The sequence below is a fragment of the Calidris pugnax genome, unplaced genomic scaffold, assembly GCF_001431845.1.
Source record: "Calidris pugnax isolate Ruff unplaced genomic scaffold, ASM143184v1 scaffold27, whole genome shotgun sequence".
Taxonomy (NCBI): domain Eukaryota; kingdom Metazoa; phylum Chordata; class Aves; order Charadriiformes; family Scolopacidae; genus Calidris; species Calidris pugnax.
Window position 1 is genome coordinate 17,073,449 of NW_015090893.1, and position 23,645 is coordinate 17,097,093.

General features: G+C 42.4%; 1 protein-coding gene across 5 annotated transcripts in view; it reads left to right on the plus strand.

The window, feature by feature from the left end:
* Positions 1–3,059: 3,059 nt before the first annotated feature.
* The window catches only part of FSTL4 (follistatin-like 4), a 295,675-nt gene continuing 275,089 nt past the window's right edge, over positions 3,060–23,645 (plus strand). For 2 of the 5 annotated variants that reach the window (XM_014948312.1, XM_014948314.1), the window contains exons 1-3: positions 3,067–3,158; positions 4,564–4,699; positions 18,436–18,469. In XM_014948312.1, the coding sequence (XP_014803798.1) occupies positions 4,571–4,699; positions 18,436–18,469 (163 nt within the window). In that variant the 5' untranslated portion in view covers positions 3,067–3,158; positions 4,564–4,570. Of the gene's footprint in view, positions 3,159–4,563; positions 4,700–18,435; positions 18,470–23,645 lie in introns of those variants that run through there. The other 3 variants (XM_014948311.1, XM_014948313.1, XM_014948309.1) reach the window with 2 other exon arrangements.

Here is a 23,645-nt window from a genome sequence, read left to right on the forward strand (position 1 = left end):
TCCTCAATGCTTGAAAACTTTAAGTATTTATCTAAGATGCTGCAGGTAGCTGGCTAAAATTGTTATTTGGCTTCGTTATGTCTTGCTGAAAGATTATCTTAGAACAGATTTTTCTCCTTAAGTTAGAAAGTATAGGCAAGGCATCAAGGAGATATTCTGGATCTTAACATGTATAGCAACCCGGGAGGGCTAGGGACAGGAGGAGAGAGTTAATCCTGTTGGTCCTGTCTCTCTGTGAGCCCCTCCAACCTCTGCTGGGGCAGAAAACTCCTCTTCAAGGCTTATTTCTGTTTATGCTCTACTGTTTGTGGTGGTGCTGGCTCGGGGTGTCCAGATGGAGGGGATGGTACAGGAGTTCTTTGAACATAACCTCAGAAGAAACCTGTGATTGAAACGTGCCAAAGCGTTGCAGAGGCAGCCTGGAAAGCAAAGGTTAAATACCTGTGAGGTTTAGGGGCTGCTTTGGCAGCCCTTCCTCCCTGCTGGATTGATGTTCCCCAGATTTCTTCTGGGAAACACTGAAGTGTCGTCGTTATGATTTAAAGATCAAATGAAATACTCTTCCGTGTGCTTCTGCTCCCAGGAAAGGTCTGGTTGGTACTTAAACATCACAGCTGATTCCAATGAGTTCCTAATGCATCAAAACTTCTCAGTATTTATCTAAGATACTGCAGGTGGCTGGCTAAAATTGTTATTTGACTTCATTAGGTCTTGCTGAAGGGTTATCTTAGAACGGATTTTCTCCTTAATTTTGTAGCACTTGTAGCGCTCAACAAGAAATTATGGGCATCAAAATAATTTTGCAGGCCATGGAAATGCTGTTTAGATAAGGCTGTAGCAATTGGAACAGTTGATGGCAGAGGAGCTGAGGACCAGATTTTTATCTGGTGTTAATAGAGCCAATTTATATGGAGGTAACCGTTAGGTCTGAATGCTTTCCTTTTGCTATAGCAACAGTCGTAACTTCAGGTAATTAAGTTCAACCTCTTTCTAATGCGAAGCTTCTTGGTAATTATTAAAAGCTACTGTGAACTATTAATTTCTCAATACTAAAAAAATAAGCTGCAATTTAAGTAGCCCTGAAAACAAACCCAATAGCTGCTTTTGGCAATTCTTTTTAAGATCTTATTACTGTCAACTTAATTGAATTCTTAAAGCTTCCGTGTTGTGAAGGGAAAAGTTGTGGGATCTTTGCAGCAGCCAAGCCATTTGACAGCCCGTGTTGCATGGCACAGGAGTGGTGTTCCCCATTCAAATGGCTAATGTCATTAGTCCCCTTCCTTTTTCAAGGTGACCTTTTTTGCTTGAGCAGCTCTTAAACCCGTGCTGGTATCTTTGCCTTGCCTCTACTGGCTGCTGTTGCTCTTCATTTAGAGGCGTTGTGCTAATTTTCTTGTGAGTTGAGCCTTTCTCTGTGTGTTGGTGTCGGCACAAACCCATCTGAGGTCGGGATGGGTGTTTGGCCACCGCTGGTGCTTCCATGGTGTGTTGTCCCACCAGGCTGGGCACCCCACGTGTGAGGGAACTGCTGTGTTGGAGCTTCTTCAGATCACGGTGCATGTCAGTGCTGTGCTTGTGGTGATGTTTCTTGGCAAAGCAACACTGACTGCAAGGGAGGCTGTAACGCTGTTGTAGCTCAGAGGAAGAAACCACAGGTTTTATGTCAACTTCCAGGCTTTGTGTATTCTGGCAGAGCCAAAATTGCTTTGGAAGTAATTCCCCTTGAAACCAAAGGAAATGTTGCAAATGGATGTGATGCTCCACTTTGTTTACTTTAAAATAGTCTGGTTTAATTCCGGCATCTGCATTGCTATCACTAATTTCTGCATTACACAGTAGATTAAAATCTCTGTTTGCTCACACGTGTCGCCAAGAGCAGGTGTGTGATAGACTCCCCCTTCCATCCCCGGCTCTGGAGAGGCTTCTAGTGTTTAACCATGAATGTTCATTTATTTTTATCTTTCAAGTACAACTGCCTGTTTTATGCAGACACTTCCATGTGCAGGCTGTGATTTATCTGGGCAGCGATGTCCGTAGAGGCTCACGTCGTACAAATCTGTCCCTGATTCCAGCAAGGAAAGGAAATCGGTAGCAGAACTTGTCTGAGTTTACAGTGGTGGTCTGGATCTATTCAATCAATTTTGGATATTTTTTTTTCTATTGACTTCAGGGAACTTTAGGCTGCGGTCTGGTAGCTGTATGACATGATGCAACTGCAGAGCAGGTTCTGCAAGGAGTCTGCCACACAGCTCAGGGTAGGGTGATGCTGAGCTGGGGTTTAAGATGCCAAGTGACATGAAAACGCTGTATCATTTCAGAGTTAACCCTCACGTGATATTTACGGTGCGTATTTGTTGCTTGGTTTAAGCTATTCAAATATATAATGTATATTAGTGTGTCTTCCTCTTATTATAAGCGAGAGCAATTAGTGTACTGTCAGTCAGTGTGCAATAAAAATAAGTAATTTCGGAACTGACTAGAGAAAGATGTTCTACAAAATCCATTTATAAAACAGCCAGAGTTTGTATCAGGTAGAGGCTGCCCTTTCAGTTTCGTTGACGTTACAGGCATCTTAATCCAAACACCATGTTTTCTAGCAGCTAGTTATTTGCTAAATATACATGAAACTAGCTATTCCCCTGTTTTGCTCTAGGAGTGTAATTTCGAGGTCTCCTGAACTGCAAAGTGAAATAGTTGTATTTGCTGTGCTGGTACCGAGTGAGGACACAGAATGTCTGGGTGAAAAAACGTGAGAAACAGTATCGCTGTGCGAGAGCAATTCCTAATGTAACAATGTACTTGTCCCTTATTGATATAGTGACTTTGGTTTATTAAACATGTATTTGTAGCCCCGGTAACTTACATCTGAGGCTTCTAATTGAGATTTAGAAAGCCTAATATGTTTTGATTTCATCCTGAGTGCTCTTAATTGAGGGTGTTCACGTTAGTGCTGAGAAAAGGCAATGCCTGGACTCGGTGGGTGGATGGTGTGTGGTCAGGCTTGTTCTGGTGATGGTGTGTGTTTTTGGGCAGGCAAAATAGCTGTGTTGGTGTAAACGGTGGTAGCTCCAGGATGAATCATGATGCACCAAGGCTTGGGTATGTCCTGCAGCAAACACACGGCGTGAAAACCCTCATTTGAGTCCTGTCAAGACAAGGTATGTCACGGTGGCTTAATTCAGCGAGGCTTAATTTTGCCATCAGCAGGTAACTGGCCTTGTTAATGTATATTGCTCGAACCAAGCGGCAGCCTGTCACTTGCATGCTATAGAAATGCCATGGCCTGCTTCGTTAAGTGGTCATTATGCTTCGTTACGGGTCCGTGTTAGCATCCTCGGCGGCGACTGTGAAAGGTCAAATCTCCCCTCAGCTACCGTGGAAATGGTACCAGGCCTGAAGACTCCTTTGGTATTTTTAATGTGAAAATTAATGACCCAATCTCCTGTCCCGTTCCCCAAAAAGTTCAGGTGACCTATAGAGCTCTCCTGGCTGAGCTGCCAGGGGCCAGCACCAGGCTATGGGTGTATGGAACATCACAGTCCCATCTAACAATACTTTGAGTAACCGTGTTGGTTTTACTTCCAAATTCATTAAGAAGACCACACCACACAAGGCATGAAACGCTGCTCAAAGTGGATGCTGTTGTGGTGGAAATCCTTGCTCGCATCTTCCCAGTCCCCTGTGGCTGGCATGGGGCTGTGGTGGGGCACGGGGAGATGGTGCTGCTGAGAAGGATGAGTCTGGGAGGGGTTGGAAATTCCTCTGTTTGGGACAGAGGGAAAAAGAGTGGAGAAATCACAGCCCCAGGTGGGGCTCACCTACATTGTGGCTGGAGGAACACATCAGCCCTCTGCGGCACAGAGTTTGTTTTAGGTCTTGCAAGTTGTAGTGGGTTTGGTGACCATCTGGGCAGGTGCCCTCATCTGGGGGAAGAATGACCATTCCTGTGGTTTGGGTGTCAGCAGTGGCTGTGTCTGCTCGAGGCAGCATCCTCTGAATGTGAGGGGATTAATGCTATTTTCTGTCACGTTGCTGGAAGTCTTCAGTAGTCAAAGAAATGAATGTGGGTGTCTGTAGCTTTCCTGAAGATCTGCTGAAGGTACAAGTGTGAGTCTTGTACCCTGACTATGAGTGTCCCTGTGCTGCTGGAGGTTCTGGAGATGGGATAAAGTCACCCTTTGGTTTCTGCAGTACTATAATTGTATGTTTTCATGTGGTTTGCTCTTGGCTGCAATAGTTAAATTTGGAAATCCCAGAGCTGGGTTTCTGTAGGTGGTGTGTAGGAACAGCATGTCCTGTGGAGGGTAGTGTTGGGGTAAATATTTCACAAAACTGCTACATTTGTGTGTGTGTGGAGGGGTAGGAATTAATTGCCAATACGTTGGTGGGTGCAAAACAGGAAAATGAGTCTTTCTGCATGTGCTGTGGGGGTCTGCAAAGCTCCATCAGCACTGACCGAGTGTGGATGGGCATCCTCAGCTGAAGCTTCTGCCCTGTTACTGACTCTGGGCTGACTTTTCTTGTGAGACGATTGTTTTATGACTCTTCTCTTGTTTTCAGCAGACGTGAAATGATGAAATCGAGAAGCTTTTGGTTATCTCTGGTACTGCTTGGGGTCTTCCCGTCGGTGATGAGGGGATGGATGGACGTGGAGAGGAGCAGAAGGCTGTATTCGGATGCGGGGAGGCTGCACCAAGAGGTACTGTACATCCTCTGCTGCTGCAACTCTTGTGTTTCTATTTTTGTGCTGTGTTCAGGCTTTCCATACTGTGAAAACAGAAACAAGTGAGGGCTTATCCGTCTATATTTGTATTAAACACCTGCTGAGGAGGTCAGTGAAGAAACAGTGATTGGGCACAAACTGTGAAGCAGAAGCTCTTAAACTTTTTAAGTATATTGCCATCATTCTGGGAGTGAAATTGTGCATCTGGCCATCGTGGAGATGCCATCTTTGTCCCAAAGGCTCTGTACTCTTGTCCTGGGTTTGCTGGGACCAGTGAAACTAAATTTAATAAGGAACATTTGTACTGACTCTTCATTTGGGTCACTAGACCTTCAGATGAAACTTGAAAAAAGTCCTTTTGCTGCTTAAAAATAGGAAAACTGAGCCGTTGGGTCGTTCTGAGAACCAGCAAAGTTACTGCCCAGAGCATTTCCCTCCTGACTTCCAGATGTCAAACCCCTGCAAAGCACCAAGTAATGGGGAAGAGACCAAGGGAGCCCCGTGGCCAGAAGGAAGGGATGGTGATCTTGATCCAGCTGGAGAAGACTCCTAATGGCTGGTTAGGGAGGTGGGACTCCTGATGCATTGATGCAGGATGGTGATGTGCTCCTCAGCATTCAGTCCCTGGACTGGTGGGAGCAGAGGAGCAACTGGACCTATTTCTGGTGCTGTAGGTGAGTGTGCTCTTCAGCATTCAGTCCCTGGACTGGTGGGGGTGGAGAAGCAACTGGACCTATTTCTGGTGCTGTAGGTGACAGCCTTGGCTTTTGTCAAGTGATATGGATTAAGTAGGTCCCCATTCTGATGGGTGTCCAATTTGGGCTGTCCCAGCAGAGACAGTGCCTTTCTGGACCAGAGCTCCCAGCATGGGTTGGCTGCACAGATGTGAGTGGGCTCAGATTTTCACATCTCTCAGGCTGAGGCATGTAAAAAAGGCCATAAAAATCCAGAAATGTGACTTTCGTGAAAAGAAAACTATGAATGCTGAAACAATTTTAGTTATTTAATTAGTTCCTGATTATCATAGGCTTGCTAAATGATCATTCAAATGCCTGGAAGTGGGAGATGGTGGGGGAGGCAAGGAAAAGGAGACTTTAGTATTTTTTTTAACTGCCATTGCCTAGAACACTTACCTACTGGCAGACACATTAGTCAGTGCCAGGCTAACGATGAGCCCTTGATGGATTCGTGCTGCAATTGGTTCTATTTAAACCTCAGGAGAATCCCATTTCTCCCAGTCAGATCCCATCTACAAATATCCACAGTTGTGTGTGTGCTATTTCAATAAAGTACTTTAAGGTGATTAAAAAGATGCTTTTCACTGCTTAGCAGGACTTGAAAATAATTTCACTGGAGCTGGAGGTTCTGCAGTTCTGAGTTCTATCTCAGGTGTAGTTTTCACTTGAGGAATCCATCCTCGTTCTGTAAAAGTGAAGAAAAACAGTTCCCTTCCACACCTCCACTGTTCTTTTGGTGCCACATAGACTTGGGTCATTTGCTGGCACTGTTAAACACATTCTTGTATTGTCTCAGATAATTTTTGCCTTTTTTATCACAAATATTTAATTATTTTGCATGCTTTTGCATTTTAAAAGATCTCATTCTTCACTAATGCATATGAGTTCTGTTTTTTTGAAAAAGTTACTCTGAGGAATTAAATTCATTACTCAAATTATTTACTTTACCATAAATTGTCGAACTATTATACTACTTGAAAGACGTTAATTCATTTGATCTTCCTCTAAAAACCATGAAGTTATTGCACCAATTACTTGATCTTGCTTGAGGTGAAAGGATCTAAGCTAGAAATGTATTTGTTCAGATTTGCACGGAATTTAACAGGTGTGAATATTAAAGAATTTTTAATCTACAAAGAATACAGTTTAAATACCTTCAAGGGATATAAGTTCTAATGCAGATTTTTAGAAAAGTAACTGTGCAGAAAGCTTGTTCCACAAGAAATAGTGTTTATACATTGTGGCACCAAACACCAAGATGAATCTGGAAGCCCTGGCCATAGCTTTTAGGTGGGTCAGTGAAATTGAGAACTGCTCTCAAAAGGCATTTATTGTGTCTTTCAGAAAATAGTATAGCCATAACACCTTTTTGATAATAAAAATCACTTGAAATCCTTTCCTACTCATCTTGGGCTTTGTTCCACTTGGAGCTCCTTATTCTTGAAGTGTTTGTTGGTTACCAAATGTGTGGTTTAATTAATATGTAATTCCATTACCATGTGTTCAAAACATTGAATGACAAATAGAAAAGCTCCTAGCAATTCACTAAAATTGCATAAAAATATGTAAAGGGTTAATTCACAGGTCAAATAATTTGAAGTGCGCTCTGATCTAAAATTCCTATGAACTTCATCAAAGCAAATACTTGGGTATGGGTCACTGACCTTCACTAATACTTGTTCTGATCTACATAGGAACAAGTTTACTGAATCAAAAACATTGCTTAATTTATGTTCAGATTGCTAAATCGATTTCTTCATGGTCTGTGGTAGAATTATTGCAGTTGTGCTTTGCATTTATAAGGGGAAAATAAGTCTGGAGGCCATAGACTGCAATATGCAGCCCTTCTGCATGAGGAACTAACTCTAATACAGCAATGGTCTATCTTTTTTGATGCTCAGCCTTCCACTTCTCAAATTTATGGGGTGTTGCTGAGAAGAGGTTTGTTTTCTGAAATATTTTTGGTCCTGATTGCAATAGTTAATAAACATGTGCACATGGTCTGAAATTCCATGGGTGTAGAATGAACTAAAACACAAAACCTGATTAAAATAAGGACAAGGTTAGTATTTAACTAAAGAGCTGTCACTTGCCAGGTCTATATTAGTTTTGGAGAATAGTGCTGTCACTTCTACATTGTGAAACTTCTCATAGGCTGGTTCCAGAGGATGCTGGAAAGCTCTTGGAGCTTCTGGATGCTGCACGTGGACTTTTGTGGAGCTAGGAGGTGCTGCTTCCCAGGTTTGAACCATCACAGGAGTAAATCCTACTGAGTGGAATATATGCCAAAATACCTAAATATATGGAGGTCACCACTCTGGGGTGATATTTTTGGATGAGCTTTGCCACTGCCTTCAGCAAGGCTGATTCCATGCTAAAGGTGGATGTTTTAGAGGTGACCACGTTTCAAGGGTAGCTCTGCTGGCTTAAAAGGGCTTTGAGTTGCCCATGAAGCACCAGATGATGCGATCTGGGGTCACCTCTCCTTTCTTGAAAGGAATTCTTAAAAACATAGCTCTGCCAATCATTTGCAGTTGCTGTGAAGGGAGTTTCCAGCATGAGCATAACAAGAGACATAAACAACCTGGATCTGAAATAATCCTGGTGTTCAGATTTGAAGGAGAACTTGACCAGGAGATGCTGATGGAAACCCAGCAGTACTACTCCACTTGGTCTCTACAAAGTAGTGCCCACTAGTAGCTCTGGCTGACTTTTCAACCTACTTGGGGTATTTTACAAAAGCATCTTACTAAATATTGACATTTATTTCAATAGCTCTCCTTCTCTTTGCTGCTTTTCTGCATATGCTGAAGCCAAGCTGTTTTTGCCATGGTTCCTGGGGCAAGCTGGAAATTTATTTCAATAGCTCTCCTTCTCTTCCCTGCTTTTCTGCATGTGCTGAAGCCAGGCTGTTTTTGCCATGGTTCCTGGGGCAAGCTTCTCATCTCCCCTTCTCAACCTGTGGTGCTGCAGGTTCCGGTTGGCTCTTCCAGGAGTGGGTCTCCTATCTGCTGCCAGGAGCTCCTCAAACACACGTTGGCAGAGCGCTATGTCTCAGAAATAAAATCCCATATTATGTTTTCCAGGGTGCTGCTGGCAGGTAGCCTGAACAATATTGTCCTAGCTGGATAGTGTGACAGTGGAGAACAATCCTGTGCATGTACAGGTGTAGTTGGTTTGTGCTGAGCTGTTAAAGGTACTATTTGGATGTCACTGAAAGCTCCTGAGTAGTTACAGGACAGACCAGGAGGTGTCCCAGGGTCTGCTCTGGGCTGCAGAACCAGAGCTGCTGGGTGGTTTTGTAGAAATAATTAATTGCTTTCATTTGGCTTTCATTCCATGCTCTATTTTTGCCACCCACCCTCCTATTTAAGAAGTCTCATGGGACACCAGAAATGTGTCCCAGGCTCTTGCAGGAGAAGAGCTCTGTCCCTGGGGAGGCTCCTCCAGCGCAGGGCTCACAAGTGATGCTCCGAGCGCTCCCTCGAGTGGCCCTCACAGACCCAGGCACTGGGACACTGCGCTGCAAGATGTTCTCACCTCACTGTTCCCTGTAAGGAGCAAGACAGTGTCAGTGTGCAGTGATTTATCCAATTTGGACTGTGACAGTTCAAGGGTAAACTAGACCAGCTGTGCCAGGACTATTTCATTTTCTTGATTGTTTTTGCCCATTATTATTTTTGTTACCTTATTTTGCTTTATGCCTTAAATTATATCGCCAACCTCAAAGTATCATGTTATAGTTATACCAACATTTATTTATATGCTGATGTAAGCAGCAAACATGCTCATTTCTTCAAGGTACCACAACTTTCTTACTGGCATTCAGGTTTTGGCTGTATAGGATGCCCATCCTTTGGCTTGTTTGTTAGTTATTGCTTGCATGGCACGTGAACTGCTTAAAATCTCCAACTAATAAATGTCACTTTAACCTTCACTACAACTGCAAATGCTGGGTCTTACCAGCCCTCTGGTGCCATCCTGCACAGGATAAAGCATCCCTCTGGTGTCCCCTCACAGCCTCAACTGCACTTGTCCAGAGGTATCAATTACTTCTGGAATTCCTAATTATCTTCAGATTCTTAGATGCTGCTCCACGTACTGCTGCGGCTGAAGACCACAGTTGGTTATTCCAACCTGCAGGGGAGTCACGGGGGGTGATTTTTGTGCTCCCTCCCCCAGCAAAGACATATTTCCTAATCTGACACTCTGCGACAGGAGTGCTTTGGGAAGGAAGGTACAAAATTGCAAAGGCTTTTGGTAAAAGCTTTTACTTATAATTCAAATAGAGGCATAATTTCAGAGCATGAGCTTGGAATAAAACAGGTACAGTGTATCAATTTTATATGCAGTTGAAGATCTAATATCCTGGTGTTTATTTTAAGAATTATTATTAGTAATGTATTCTCTGCCATGTGTGTGCTCTTCCTGCTTATAAGTCAGTCTGGAGAAAGGAAGGAATGAATCAGATTTGAATTAGTATCTATACTGGGCTACAGCCTGTGCCTGTTTTAAACATTGATGAAGGTAAAGGGAGACAAGACTTAAATTTATTTTGATACCATTTTGGTTTGTACTAATAATTCACTTCTTGTTACCTGCGTTGATGTGGATACAAGAGGGGATTTTTGTTCACAATGAGAACAATTAGTCACTGGAATAATCTCCCCAGGGAAGAGGTGGATTCCCCATCATAGGGCACTTTTAAGATCCAGCTGGACATGGTGCTTGTCCAGACTGTGCTTTTACCAAGGAGGGTTGGGTCAGATGATCCCTGAAGTCCCTTCAAACCTGGTATTCTGTTAATATTATCCCTGGGGAGATAAGCTTTTGCCCCAAGTGCTGGTTATCAGAGTATCTGCAGTTCATGGTGCTGTGGAATATTTCCATCATATTTGGATATATGTGTTGGGGTCCTTCCTCTGCATCCCCAAACCCCCCTTACCCCCTCCTGGGTACCCAGAGGGTTTCATAAATGCTGGATCTTATGGGATGGTACCCAGAGGGTTTAATAAATGCTATTATCTTAGCAGTAGTAGAAAATTTGAATGTCAGGTTACTTGAAACAAGGCAGGTACTACATCCTTGAATAACAGCATAAAATTTGAAGAGTTTTAGTTTACATTGATGGTTATGGTCAGTGCTTGGATGTTGTCCTTGGGCAGAGGAGGGACCATGGGCTCAGGGTGCCTGGCTCTGTGCTGAGCTGTGGCACAGACTGACCACAGGAATCCAGTCTCAGGAAGTGTTTTTTTTCTTGTCACAGTTGAGCAACTGTGAAAAATCACACCTGGTGGGGAAATGCTGGTATATTCCTGAAGCAGAGAATAAGACCAGAGTAAAACATCCTGCAAATAAGAAATCTAAGGCAATTTTAACTTGGCTGTGATGTGGCAGAGGGTTACACTTGCTGATATTCTGTTCAGAAGCTACTTAACCTTAAAAGACTAAATATTGACTAATTTTTTTCCAAATGTAGCATCTTATCCCTTAATAAAAAGGCTCTAGCAGTAGTTTTTAACGGATGACAGCTCTATTGAAAATACTTTCTACCATCAAGCAGGGGAATTCTCTTTGGTTTTTTTTAAATTAGGAAGGGTACATCTGCAAATTTGGGGTTTCTAAAACAGGCATCCCATGAGCTTCCCTATGACACTGTGAAAATTTATGGAGCTGTACCTGGGTTTTCTCATCTGAAGTCCAGAAATAGTAGTGAGTAAAATCAGAGATGCAGCAATTACCTCAATTAGCTACCGTATGGGTGAGCAGATGATACTGTGTGATGTGAGACATCAGAGCTTCTCTCAGTGTTTATACCAGACAGGACAAATCTCAATTGCCAGCGTCTGTCCTGATAGTGAGCTTGCTTTAAACAGCAGTGTGTGATTTATTTTCTTCCCCGTTGCCTGGCTCGAAAAAAATAAAGTGCATGCTTGCTGCCTCATTAGCATAATTTTTTTTGGAAAATATGCTTTGTGGTTGTAAACAGAAGATCCTGATTGTCAACCTCAGCTGTGTGTTAGTCATAACCACTGTAAATGCTGAGGTCTGTATGCAGGGTGCCTCACCAACCCTGTACTGGGTGGCAGTAATTGTCTTGACCCCTCACTTGAGATAAGAGCATGTTCTGAAGAAGGGAGGAAAAAAAAAATATCCCTGGGATGATCATCTATTAATAGGAACAGCCACTTCTTTATTAATTTGCTAAATGAGTGAGGGGGGTATATTTAGAAACTATGCAGCAGTTAGGCTGATCCTGGGAGCAGGTCCCTGGGGAGGTGCTGCGTGCAAGGGTAAGGTTTAATTTAGTGACAGACCTGGTGTGAGCCTGGCTGTGTGTGCTGGATTTGCTTTATCCCCCTGCAGAAACCCTGCAGCCTCTTCTCTGGAGTGTCTGCTAAGAGGGTTGCTGTGCTCCAGCAATGCAGGGGACCTGTGGATCTGAGACGTGGTACCTGCTCTTCTGCATCTCTTCCATCTCCTACATTTATTGGTTTTTTTGGCAAAGTCCCCCGTGTTAACTTTTGCTTATGGTCATAAAAAAAATATTCCTTCTGAATAAATCTACATCACTATTAAAGGGCAGGAGACCAAAACTACTGCAAGGTAAGGTTATCCTATGAATTGCTGCACTTGAGGGCAGTTGGTACCTCTTTGGTACCAAACCTGGTGGTGCACATCACGCTTGTGGGATCAGAGGAACAGGATGGCAAATGCCCAGCTGTATAGAAATCTCTGTAAATCCTGATCTGCAAATGGGGAAGTTGGGAAATAAAGAGAACTATAAAGAGACGCTCCGCTGTGAAGATTTGCACCTTAAAATACTAATTCCTGCTCGTGATGTGTCTCTGCACGTATGGGTTAGAAGCCTCATCCTCTGGTTTTAGTCAAAGGAAAGCTAGGAAGAAATAGCAGACAGAAACCTGTCTTTCCTGATTTCGAGCCTAATTGTGACTGTTTAATTACTAACCTTGCAAAGTGTGCTCGCTTTTCCAATTAGAATGCAGGAGATTGCATGGGGCCACATGTGGATGTGCAGGGACAAAAGAAGAACAACAGTTACAGAAAAATCAGGAAATGGTCCTTTTTCCCTCCCTGTTGGTAGATTGTCTACATGTTCAGCCTATCAGTTATACCAAGTATAAAGTATTATGTAGCTACTGTAATTTTTAACAGTTCTAGACTGTGTGTGCATTTGAGAGCTTTATTTTAGGGCAGAAAGCTGGGTCTTGTGCTCCAGCTCCTCTGTCCCACCATGAGACAGCACTGGGGCTGTCCTGTGAGTGCCCTGTGTGTGACATAAATCCATGCAGCCATGAACTGGGGAACCATGTGTATGACAGAACATGTGGTGGCTATTTTAGGAGTGGGTTGGCATATTTTTATTTAGGACTATTAAGGATGTGTATTATATCCTACACCTTAATGTTTACTCCACAGCTGTAGATCTGGGTTAACAGATTGCTTTTAATCATGCACAGCAGCTGCTACTGATGTGATTTTATACATAATCAAGCAGTTATTAGGTATCTAGAATTTATGACACTTTTTTAAACTTGCTGTAAATGGTTAATATTGCCTGCCTAAAGGCTGGACTATCTCACTCTCCTAGAGTTGAGGAGAACTTCAAGAGCAGCTTGTTTGTGTCCTCAGTCCCAGGGGTGTTTTAAAGCTTCTGGGAAGCTCTGAGTCACGCTGTGCTTCCTGCAGACACTCCTGGATCAGCTTTGTTTCCAAACGACCTCCCCTTGCTCATGCTGCAATAATAATTTTGTGTAGTTAGAGCATCCATATGACTCTTCTGCCTGCTCCTTCCTTGGCTGGAGGAGAGAATGTGTGGATGTTTATTAATAGAGATTGCCCTTGAGGTGTGGGAATTAGATTGCTGCATGATAAACAAGTCACCACAGTTTGGTGCAGCAATTTCTTTGCCTTTGTAGACCATTATTTTTGCAAATCAGACATTACCCTTTCAGTGCATTGGTCTTGCCTGTAGTTATGAATCTAAGAGGAATGTGCATGTGGTCTTTCCTTGCCCCCACCACCCCCATTTATGTCAGAGCAGCTCCCACAAGTGAAAATGCTGATTAGCATTGGTGTAATAAAGCTAACCTGATGTGATCATGAAGAAATTGGTGTTCTTATTGTAATGGTTTGTCTTCTGTGTTTCCTGGGCTCCCCTTGCTGGAGACCCAAAATTGGTACCCTGAAGGGTGTACCAAGACACCAAACAGGGCTCTCCAGCAAACTTGAGTTTGCTCAAGGACAGGAGTTGAAGCTGAATCTTCCATTATCGGTGAGTGCAAACCCCCCTGCCATGAATTCAGTGGAGCCTGAAGTAAAATACGATATGTGAGAAAGGAAAACCTTTGACTGTAGAGTATTTTGGTGGAAATCAGAGCCTGAGCAAGAAGGTGCTTTGTGTTCCCCATAAATGGTGCAATGTCCCCTTTTCCAGCAGTCAGGAGACAAGAGACCTCCTGCTTCAGCTGCAGAAAAGCCAAAGCTCATGTAGTTTTCTCTGCCTGCAGTGGGGATTTGCAGGACGAAGAGCATCACAGTATTGTGTAGCACACAGTCTGTTGCCTCCTGCTTCAGCTGCAGAAGAGCCAAAGCTCACGTAGTTTTCTCTGCCTGCAATGGGGATTTGCAGGACGAAGAGCATCACAGTATTGTGTAGCACACAGTCTGTTATTTGTGGGGATGTAGGACAAACATAGATACGGGTGTTTTTTTATTCAGAAGTGTTTAAAGGCTTTATTTACACTGATACCAAACAACTTGCAAGTGGTTTTGCTGCTTGGATCCATCAGGAATGATTGTCAGTAGATCAGTTTGCAGCACACTGGCTGCCAAGCACAGCACTATCTTGTGTATCCCTCTGTGTAGTTGTATTTTAACACTGCACAATGAATTTCCTGTGTTCTGAATGGAGTCTGGTTCTTCATTCCACAATGCTCTGCTCCTCTGTGGGCCTGTGATTCAGCATTAAGCAGGAGCCTGTCACACCACCAGGCTGTTCCACCTTGGCAGGACCTCCTGATGCCATCTCCTCAAAGCCTGAGGTTCTTTTTTTCAAGAGGAGAACAGGGCTTTGTGTGAAACAAAATTGTTAAATGACAAAAGGTTCAGGCAGGTGCTTGATGGGCAACACGTGGCAGTGATGGGGGAGCAAAGCTGTGTGACTTTCTTTTGGTTTTATTTTTAATCAGAGTTAGGTTGATGGTTGGACTAGATGATCTTAAAGGTCTCTTCCAACCTAGACAATTCTATGATTCTATGACAGTGGGTGGCAAACCATTTTTCTGATTGTTATTTTTATGTTTGTCACTCCTAATCCAGGGAAGGATTAGTAATGGTACCTGATGAAACTATCTGCTCTCTCGTGCTGACACTGGGTTGGTTGGTCCTTTGGAGATGCAGTTTTTCCAGTAGCTACGTGTCTGGTGAAAAGCAATACCTGGAGCAAACATACTCCATTGGTTTCCTCATAACAATGATGAGGCCCTTCAGATAGGCAACAGAGAGGCCTTTTATTCTGTGTTCAATTAACCAACATTAAAAAGGAGGAAAATAGGTGCTAAAAGCAAACCTTGACAAATAAAACTGTTGTATTGCATTAATGAAATGGTACTTTAAAAAGGTATTCATGAAGAAGCTTTATAGAAGGAATGAGAAATCTGAAACATTTTTTTCCCTTCAAAGCATATGATTTATGCTCTGATAAAATTAGATTTTTAGTTAAAGGAATTTGCAGTCGTTAAATGGTGCCCATGAAATAAGTCTCATTTATAACCATCTGCTTTATGGCTTCTGCAGAAAAGTGTTCCTCAGGCAATGCATCCCAGAACTTTAATGTCATTTTTATCAAAATAGTTTGGCTCTCTCTGAGTAACGCTATTAAAACCTCTGTGTGATTTTCACTTGAGAGCAGTATCTTGCACTTCAAAGAAAGGGTGGCTACTCCTTTTTGTGAAGAGCTTGCCACAGCGTGGAGCACGGCGCCGTGCCTGTGGCCAGCCTTGCTGGTAGTGTCTCTTAGTGGTATATTACATCATGAATAGAAAGGTCTTATGTTCAACATGCCCTAAAGGAGAAAAATCAGCATCATTTCTGTGCTATGGAAGAGAGAAATAATTTGGCTGAGGCAAACCAAGAAAAATTAAGAGTCCCTGCCATAGCTTGCTTTACCAGAAGGACAGAACCCACTGTTGTGTCTCCACCTGGAGCTGGTGCCTTTGTGTGGCTGCTCTTTAAGCCTTCCCAGGGTTGCCAGGTATTTTTATAATTTCCCATTTTTCTGTGTACTCCCCTGAAGTGTTGAGTGTTCTCAATGCTATTGGCCTTTTCTCCATGGAAGGGGATGTTTTGGGGGATGTATCAAGTGCTGATACTCTCCCAGGTGAGAAGTGATGAATTGTAGCCTGACCTCACATCCTCCCACTGCATTTCTAACAAGCTTTTCCTCTGAATCCCACATCTGTTTTTTGGGGTAGTTTACATTCATTAGAGCTTATAATTATAAGGGGAACAGAGTAAAAGAAGGGAAACTTTGAAGACCATCCTTTGTTTTTCCCGATGTCTGTGCAGTTCCTTTCATGGAAATACCAAAAGGGTATTTAATACAAGTGAGCTGACACTTGAGTTTTTTTTATAAAGTGTGATTGTCTTTTTTTCCTTTTGATCAATGTAATAGTTGTAATTAGTTTTAGTGTTTCTAAGCTTTTGAAATGCAGAGAATTCAAACAGCTTGTTAAAGTGAGGGACTCCAGGGGAACTTTAAAAGTACTCTTCCCTTTTGCATATATTACATGTACACGGGCTTCATGATAGCAGGCTGTATCTGAATTATTTTTTTTTAATCCCGTGCCCCACCTCTCAAACTAATATTTTGAAAAGCTGTGAGAGGTCCCTGGAGTATAACTGTCTACGCAGCTCAGAGCTTTGCTGCCTAAAGAGGATAAATGCTTTGAAGTCTGTACTAATCCTGAATGCCATTTTACATATTTCTTAAGATCACTGAGGTAGCTTCCTGTGGGGAATAATGACTTAGTATTTTTATAAGCAAATACCCTTTTTTATTTTTTTTTGGTTTATTCCCCTCAGTTGACTTTAGAGTGCCAAGGAGACTGCCTTTGATCCTTCTTGGGTTTGGTAAGAGCTTTGTTTTTTTGAGAGAGCCCCCCCTTTTCCTTCCCCTCATGGGGGTCCTGGGAGAGGGACGGGAGAGAGCAGAGCATTTCTGCAGGCAGCCCACGAATCTCTTCACCACTGTTGTGTGTGCTGTGTGTGATACTACATCCTTGAATAAAACACCTCGTTCCGAGTTACCCGATGCTGTCTGATGTGCTCGGGTGAGGGAGGTGAGGCTTTCAGGAGTTAGCTCAGCAGGTGCTGTTGTTACTTCCATACACTGATTTATTGTTTGGTTTTTTTCTTTTGTTTATTTCTATCTTCTCTCACTTTGAAAAGCTCCACATTCTTTACCGTGTGCTCCAGTGGCAGCTTTTGGTATTTTCAATTACCCTGTGGCAAGGCCCTCTGTCCAGCAGAAGGGGACTGTGGATATATTTCATTAGATGCCTGGCACTATACTTTCCTTCCCTTTGTCAAAACGTGGTCTGCAGGGAGGTACTTTATTTTTAAAAAAGGGAAAAAGTACCAATAAAATCACAATAAGCATCAGGTGGGCCAGAAAGCTCAGATGTCTGGGGAGGCCATGTGTTATTTCCCTATCAAAAGGAGGAGAGAAACAAACCTTTTTGCTACTTCATTCTCTGATAAACATCTGAGAAGAGTGAGCACAAAGGGGATGAAATGAGGTTAAACAAGGCAAATCCACAAGAGGAAGAACCTGCCTTAGGAGCTTCAGGCAGGGGACTGGAGAGCTTGCTCCTCTTCTCTGAGTGTGTGCCAAGGGGTACCATGGTGGAGATGGCTCTTTGAGGTCTTCCAAGTTTAAGGTTGCACTCAGTGGGGTGCATCAGCTGTCAGAACCAGTGGACACTGCCCAGGTCAACGGGATTCCAGGCAAGATGGTCTTTTACAGTACTCCATGATTCTGCTATGTTTAATACTCGTTGCAAGAAGTATTCTTTGCTGTCAGGGTGGTGAGAGCCTGGCCCAGGTTGCCCAGAGAAGCTGTGGCTGCCCCATCCCTGGAGGGGTTGAAGGGCAGGTTGAAGGGGGCTTGGAGCAACCTGGGCTGGTGGGAGGTGTCCCTGCCCAGGGCAGAGGGGGAACTGGGTGATCTCTAAGGTCCCTTTCCACCCAAACCATTCTATGATAAGTAACTCGAATGATGGCAATTGTAAGTATCTGTAATTAACCCATAAATAATGTTACTGCTTGGAATTAAATATTTATTCCCCTGGAGTCTCACCATTAGTATAAGTAGCTAGTGTTGTCTGGGAATGCAATGCCCTTTGAGACTTTACTCAGTGTCTTTTAAAAAGAAGTTTCTTTATTAGAGGTGGTGGGGAGGCTTCACAAGAAATAGGGCAAATGATGTAGGGGTGTGATGATTGAAATGAGTCCTCAGCTCTAAGTGTGAGTAGTCTAGTGGCTTTGAAATTATTCAGGTATTTAAACAAGTCTCTGCTAAAAATATCTGTAATGGCTCCTCCCTCCTCAACCCTGAATCCTTGGTGTAGTAATAATAACAACCCTCCAAGCTGCTCCCTTTTAACATCAATAGAGGAAAAAAAAATCTATTTTAAAGAAAGATATTGTGCTCTACCATGTAACTTATCACAGAATGATGAATCATTTTAGGTGATATATTGATCCATTAAATATTTGTGGACAAACTGAAATCTATGCCTGTAATTACTCTGCAGTTATTGTGCAGAGCTTCATAGATGCTTCTCTGGGACAATGACTAATGTTTTTAGGGGTTTCTGCTCATGCTGCCTTTGAACAATTCTTGTATTTAAAAAAAAAAACAAACACAAAACATTCTCTTTTTCCTTATAGGATGCCAGAAGGTTTGAAGTTACAAGAAGAAAAGGTAGGAAAAAAAATATTATTTTCTTTCAATGTGTGTGTTGGTGTTGAGTATTCTTGCAGTAGCTTTTTAAAACAAACATACTTTACACACTTGAAAGAGTGTACTGCTGTGGGATTTCAAAGAGACTGCCTCCCAGTGCTTGCCTGACAGCTCTTAGAGTTGCAAAATGTAGATTTATTTTTTTTCAATGAAAACTTGCTCATTCAGCACAGAACTGCATGATGGTGTTGGGGGTGGAAGTCAAGGTTTGTTGGATGCTGGCAGAGGATCTAAACTCTGACCCTGGAGCATTTCAGGGAGAAAAAGCTCCAGATAAGGCTTTTGATGCATCAGCATGGTGAAAATCCATCCCAAGGTGTGGCAGTGGAAATGGGAGATGTGCTGGTGCCTGGAGCTTGGATCCTGCTCCTCTAAACTCTTGTGCATTAGTAACTAATTAGCTGCTGCTGTGAGAGGTTCTTTGATGGTTCCCTGCAGCTGGGTGAGAATTGGCCATCAAAGAGCTGGTTCTGGTTATCATTAAATTTGATTTTGTTTAGCAGATGTTTTCTGGATCAGGCAGTTGCTTGCCTCATCTGTCTCAGGGTAACGTGAGGCAGGTGGCACTTTCCTGTTCAACAGATTCATGCATCACCCTGTTTTACTCCAGCAGCTTCTTTAATTTCTTCAGGCATCCCATATATTGGGAAGAGGCCACCACTGTTTTACTGCGTAAATGAAAAAGGTCAGGTCCAAGGGTGACTTGTTATCTGGGCAAATAATCTCCGTTTGGGTTTTTTGTGGTTTTTTTAATTATTTTTTTGCTGTGAGGCTGAGGCAGCAGAGAGGCTTAAATAATTTAAATAATATGGCTGTTGCTAAAGGTGAAATCTGCTTAGCTCAGGTTTCCAGCATATGTGTGGTGTTGGTCAAAAGCCTGCCACTCTTCATGAAGAAGTCCAGTTTTCTTGGACTTCCCTTGATTTCAGACTGAGGAGGGGTCTTGGATGGTTCAGGGTTGCAGAATTGAGATATTTCAGTCCTGCTGTAGCTGTAGACTCTGTGGTACAAGTCATTGTAGACATGGAGAGTGAATCCAGTCTTGTGAAAATGGACTTCATGAATAAAATTTTGTGGAATTACCCCTAGTCCTGCTTCAGGTATGACTTGGCTCGCCAAATTTTCTTCCCAGGGAAATCAATTGACTCCTGTAAGACCTTAAATATAGGGATTTCTGAAAGCAGGATTGAGTTTATAGACCACATGGGTGCTTGGAAAATGGTACTTCAGAGTAATAGCTTGATTTTGAGATCAGTGCCTCTAGACACCAAATCTCCAGGCTCAGTTAGGCTGATTGCCTTCAGAGGATGGGTAAGACTTGCATTTGGAGGGCTGAAACCATACCTTTTATTCAGAAATGAATTCAATATAATGAACTTCTCTGTCAGAAGGCTTCTTAGATCCATGGATGGAGCAGAGAGAAGGGGATGGTAGTTGGGGAGTTAAGGTCTAGAGATAAATTGGACTTATGCCCAGCAGTGCAATCTGTGAATAATCACATATGTCTGAAGAACTGCAAACTCCTCAGAAGTCAAGAAGGAAATGCCAACAAACGGGGTAAATACATCTTGGTCACAAAAGCCTGTGGATTTGCGGAGCTACCTGGGGATTTTCAGCAATGATTAAGTATCTTCCTCTCTGGTGTTAGTCCTCAATAGTGCCTATAAAATAATTCAACAAAAGCCTCCTTCAGAAACCTGTTCAGTATTAAAATGTGTGCAGAGCAGATACCGCTCAGTGCTAGAAAAAATAACAGGAGGGTCAAAATTTTTGTTATGCCCATGAAAGGATTTATTATAAGTTTTGTGATATGCTATGATTGGATTTTAAGGTTCAGGCAATTTTGGGGGATGGTGGTTTTCACCTGAGGAAATGGTAATTTGGAGGGATAATGGTCTTTACCTGAGGAAATAAGATGATTAGAAAATGTTTGAGGGTGGGAGGTTTATGCTTGTTGCCTTCCCTTGGTGGAAGATTTGACAGAAAAAACTTTGAAACTTAAAAACATCTAATGGCAACCACCACAAAGGTGAGAGCTGGAGCAAACTTGCTCTGTGCCTACTTTTATTATCCCATGCTCATGGGTGAACCCGAATAATTAAAGAGCTTTTGGTGAAAGGAGGGTCCATCCTGGCTTACACTTTTCAGAATTTTTTCCTCTTTTTTTTTTTGAACAAAAAGTTTGAGTCTTTTAGACTAAAAGCAGATATTTTTCTTTCGAAGGAAGCAAAGCCCTGATTATTGTCAAATGGCCCAGGGGTAAATACTAACTGGCCATTCTCATTTCCTTCAATAAATAGTCCATTTAATAGACAGTTGATGGTCAGTTGTGCTGGGTTGTGTTTGTATTGGAGGAAAGAAAGATGTGAAAACACTTTCTTGCTTTTTTTAAGCTGTGGATGAGTGTAATTAAACTGGGAGGCTTTTGGTTTCTGGAGTGTCAGGGCTACATATGCTGGAGAAATTCTGAAGCTGCTCCAAAGCTCATTACAGTCGATGAATGGCTTTCCTTTGACTTCTGTGGGGGCTAGATCAGCTATAATTACATGATCTTTTAATTGCTGTGGTATGGAGGGGAGATGCTGCCCTGACTGCAGCTGGCAGCCGTCTTCCAGCCTGATGGATGAAGACTGATTTCCTTCTTGAATTTAAATGGAAATAGCTGCAGATCCATTTTGTTCCAGGGATGCCGGACTGGTGTTTGAGTATTATCTTTTTGACTAAAAACTATCTTTTAACCTGAAAAACCTCATTATGGTAGCTGATTCGAAGCTGCAAGAGTATTTTCCTGTATTCAGTTTAAACCCGTTAAGTCAAAATTTTGCTCTTGCACTTACGACTCGCTGCAGTTTCCACCCACATCATGCTCATGTAATGGAAAACAGAGTATGGTGTGAGGTGCCAGGTTGTGATTTAAAAAAACCAAAACCAGACAAAAACACAACTTGAGAAAACCCAGTGTGTGGTAAAGAAGCACAGGGTTTGAATACCATCTCTTTCTATTGCTCTTAAACTCAAATCAGGGCGCAAGTTAGAGTAGACAAAGCTGTGGTTTTTTTTCCCCAGTTTTCCAGTCTTCTTTCTTTTCCCATTTCTATTTAAATACTTGTCTATTGTTCACTCCATCTGCTTACATATGGTTTCAGGTCTTAGCATTGTTGCAGGCTCCTATGCACTACCTGCCCTTAGTGCTTAGGAAAGGGAAATTGAGCAAAAAAAGTTAATAAACTGCACATTTCCCTCAGGCGTCCAGGACAGTGGAATAATGCAGGAGAATAGAACAAAACAGGAGTAGGGAGCTGGGAAAAGCAGCTGTTTATGTGGATCAGGTGGACACAACAGCTGTTTAGTGAAAAGGATGGAAAATAGTGTTTATTAGAAAATGGGGGGACTAAAGGGTTTGTGGTAAATTGGAAGGAGCACCAGACCAGGCTCCAAAGGGAGCACTGCCAGCATTTGCCTTGACAGTGGTGGAGCTTAATTTTAAAGATTGGTGAGTTTTCACTGTGTAATGAGTGTAGATGAATGTGTGATACTTACCTGTTGCTGTAAATTGGCCTGCACAATTTCTGTATGTAAAAGCCATTCAGGTCCATCAGCTTCCCCATGTCTAGCAGAACAGGGCCTCGGGTGGTTTCCCCAGCTATTTATTTGCAAGAACACGGGAGGTAATTCTGCAGCTTCTGGAGCTGGCAAATGTTCCTGCTCCTGTTGGCAGCGTGGGGCTAAAGGATGCTCAGCATCAGGATAAATTGCCTGCTGAGTAGAACTCCATGCCCAAGCCTGTGTATAGTCACATTAAGCATAAAGAGCCAGATCTTCAGTAGGTACAAATGAGCAAAGCCATACTGAATTTAATGGACCACCTTTGCTTTTTCGCTAGCTGAGGATCTAGCCCAAGCACTTCAAACTTTTAATTTGTTTTTATGTTGCTCGCAATCATCCATTCAACAAATTAGTGTCAAAAGATGCTTTTGAAGCCATTCAGCCAAGAAATGTTCAAGCAGATTGCTTCCACTCTGTTTGGCCATATAATCTTATTAAATGAGATGCAACTCCAGATTTATTCAGTCAGATGACATCACGCTACCATAAAGATATGAACTTTAACTATCTGCTTTGAATTAAAAAGGCTGAAACCTCTCAGAAGTACTCACAAGTTCTGTGCTGTGGATGTTGTGTTTGTATTTGTGTATATTTATAAAGAATACACAGTCCTCATTGTTACAGTGTGTTTTCTAATCACAATGAGGAGCAATGGAATAGAGCACACCCTGCCTGACCTTTCCCAAGTTGCCATAGTTTTATTGAAAATCTCTGGAGCTGCATCAATTAGCAGTGGTGGAGGATCCAGCCAAGAGCTTAAGAAATATTTCATTACTTGCCACTTGACATCAATTCTGATGTCCTAGATGAAAAACTGACTCCTGGTTATAAAACAGTAATGCCCTTTAGAAATTCTATTCACTGCATCCTTTCTTCTCGCACATTTCAAATTTCCACCTATCCATGGAAGATGAAAGGCTCTCAAAACTTGGCAGGAATGGCAAGTTTCTCTTCCCCAAACCCTTCAAGAACACAATGAAATGATCGGCTGTAATTACTTTCGTAGTAAATCACCTACTAATTTCCTATCCTGTTGTTCTTTTCCTATTGCTAGAGTCCAAGAAATGTGGTTTTGTTCCTTATGACCTGGTCAAAACTCTCCAAAATCAGCAGCTGTGGCTGCATTGCTCTGTAGAAGCAGCTGTACTCCCAGGATCTCTGCTGTCTGTCTATTCCAATGACATCCACATTATAAGATAATATACAATATACCAAATGTACATATCTGTATATACTATGTACATACAGAGTTTGCAAGTCCAGAAACACCAGCTGTATCTTCAGAACATGCCTCAAGTTCAGAGGATGGGTTATAACTTTAAAAATACCTGGTTTTGTAGGATCACAGAGAGGAATAACTTCCACATCTATTATATTAATTTTTAACAATTGCTCAGTTTTTACTTAAAGCAAAGGTTCATGTCCATCTGAGCTGCTTTGTTGTCATAGGAATCTTTATTATCTCTGGCTTTTCAGGGCATACGTTGTCAGTGAACAGCAATCTGTTACTTGGGGAAGGATATTTGGCTGG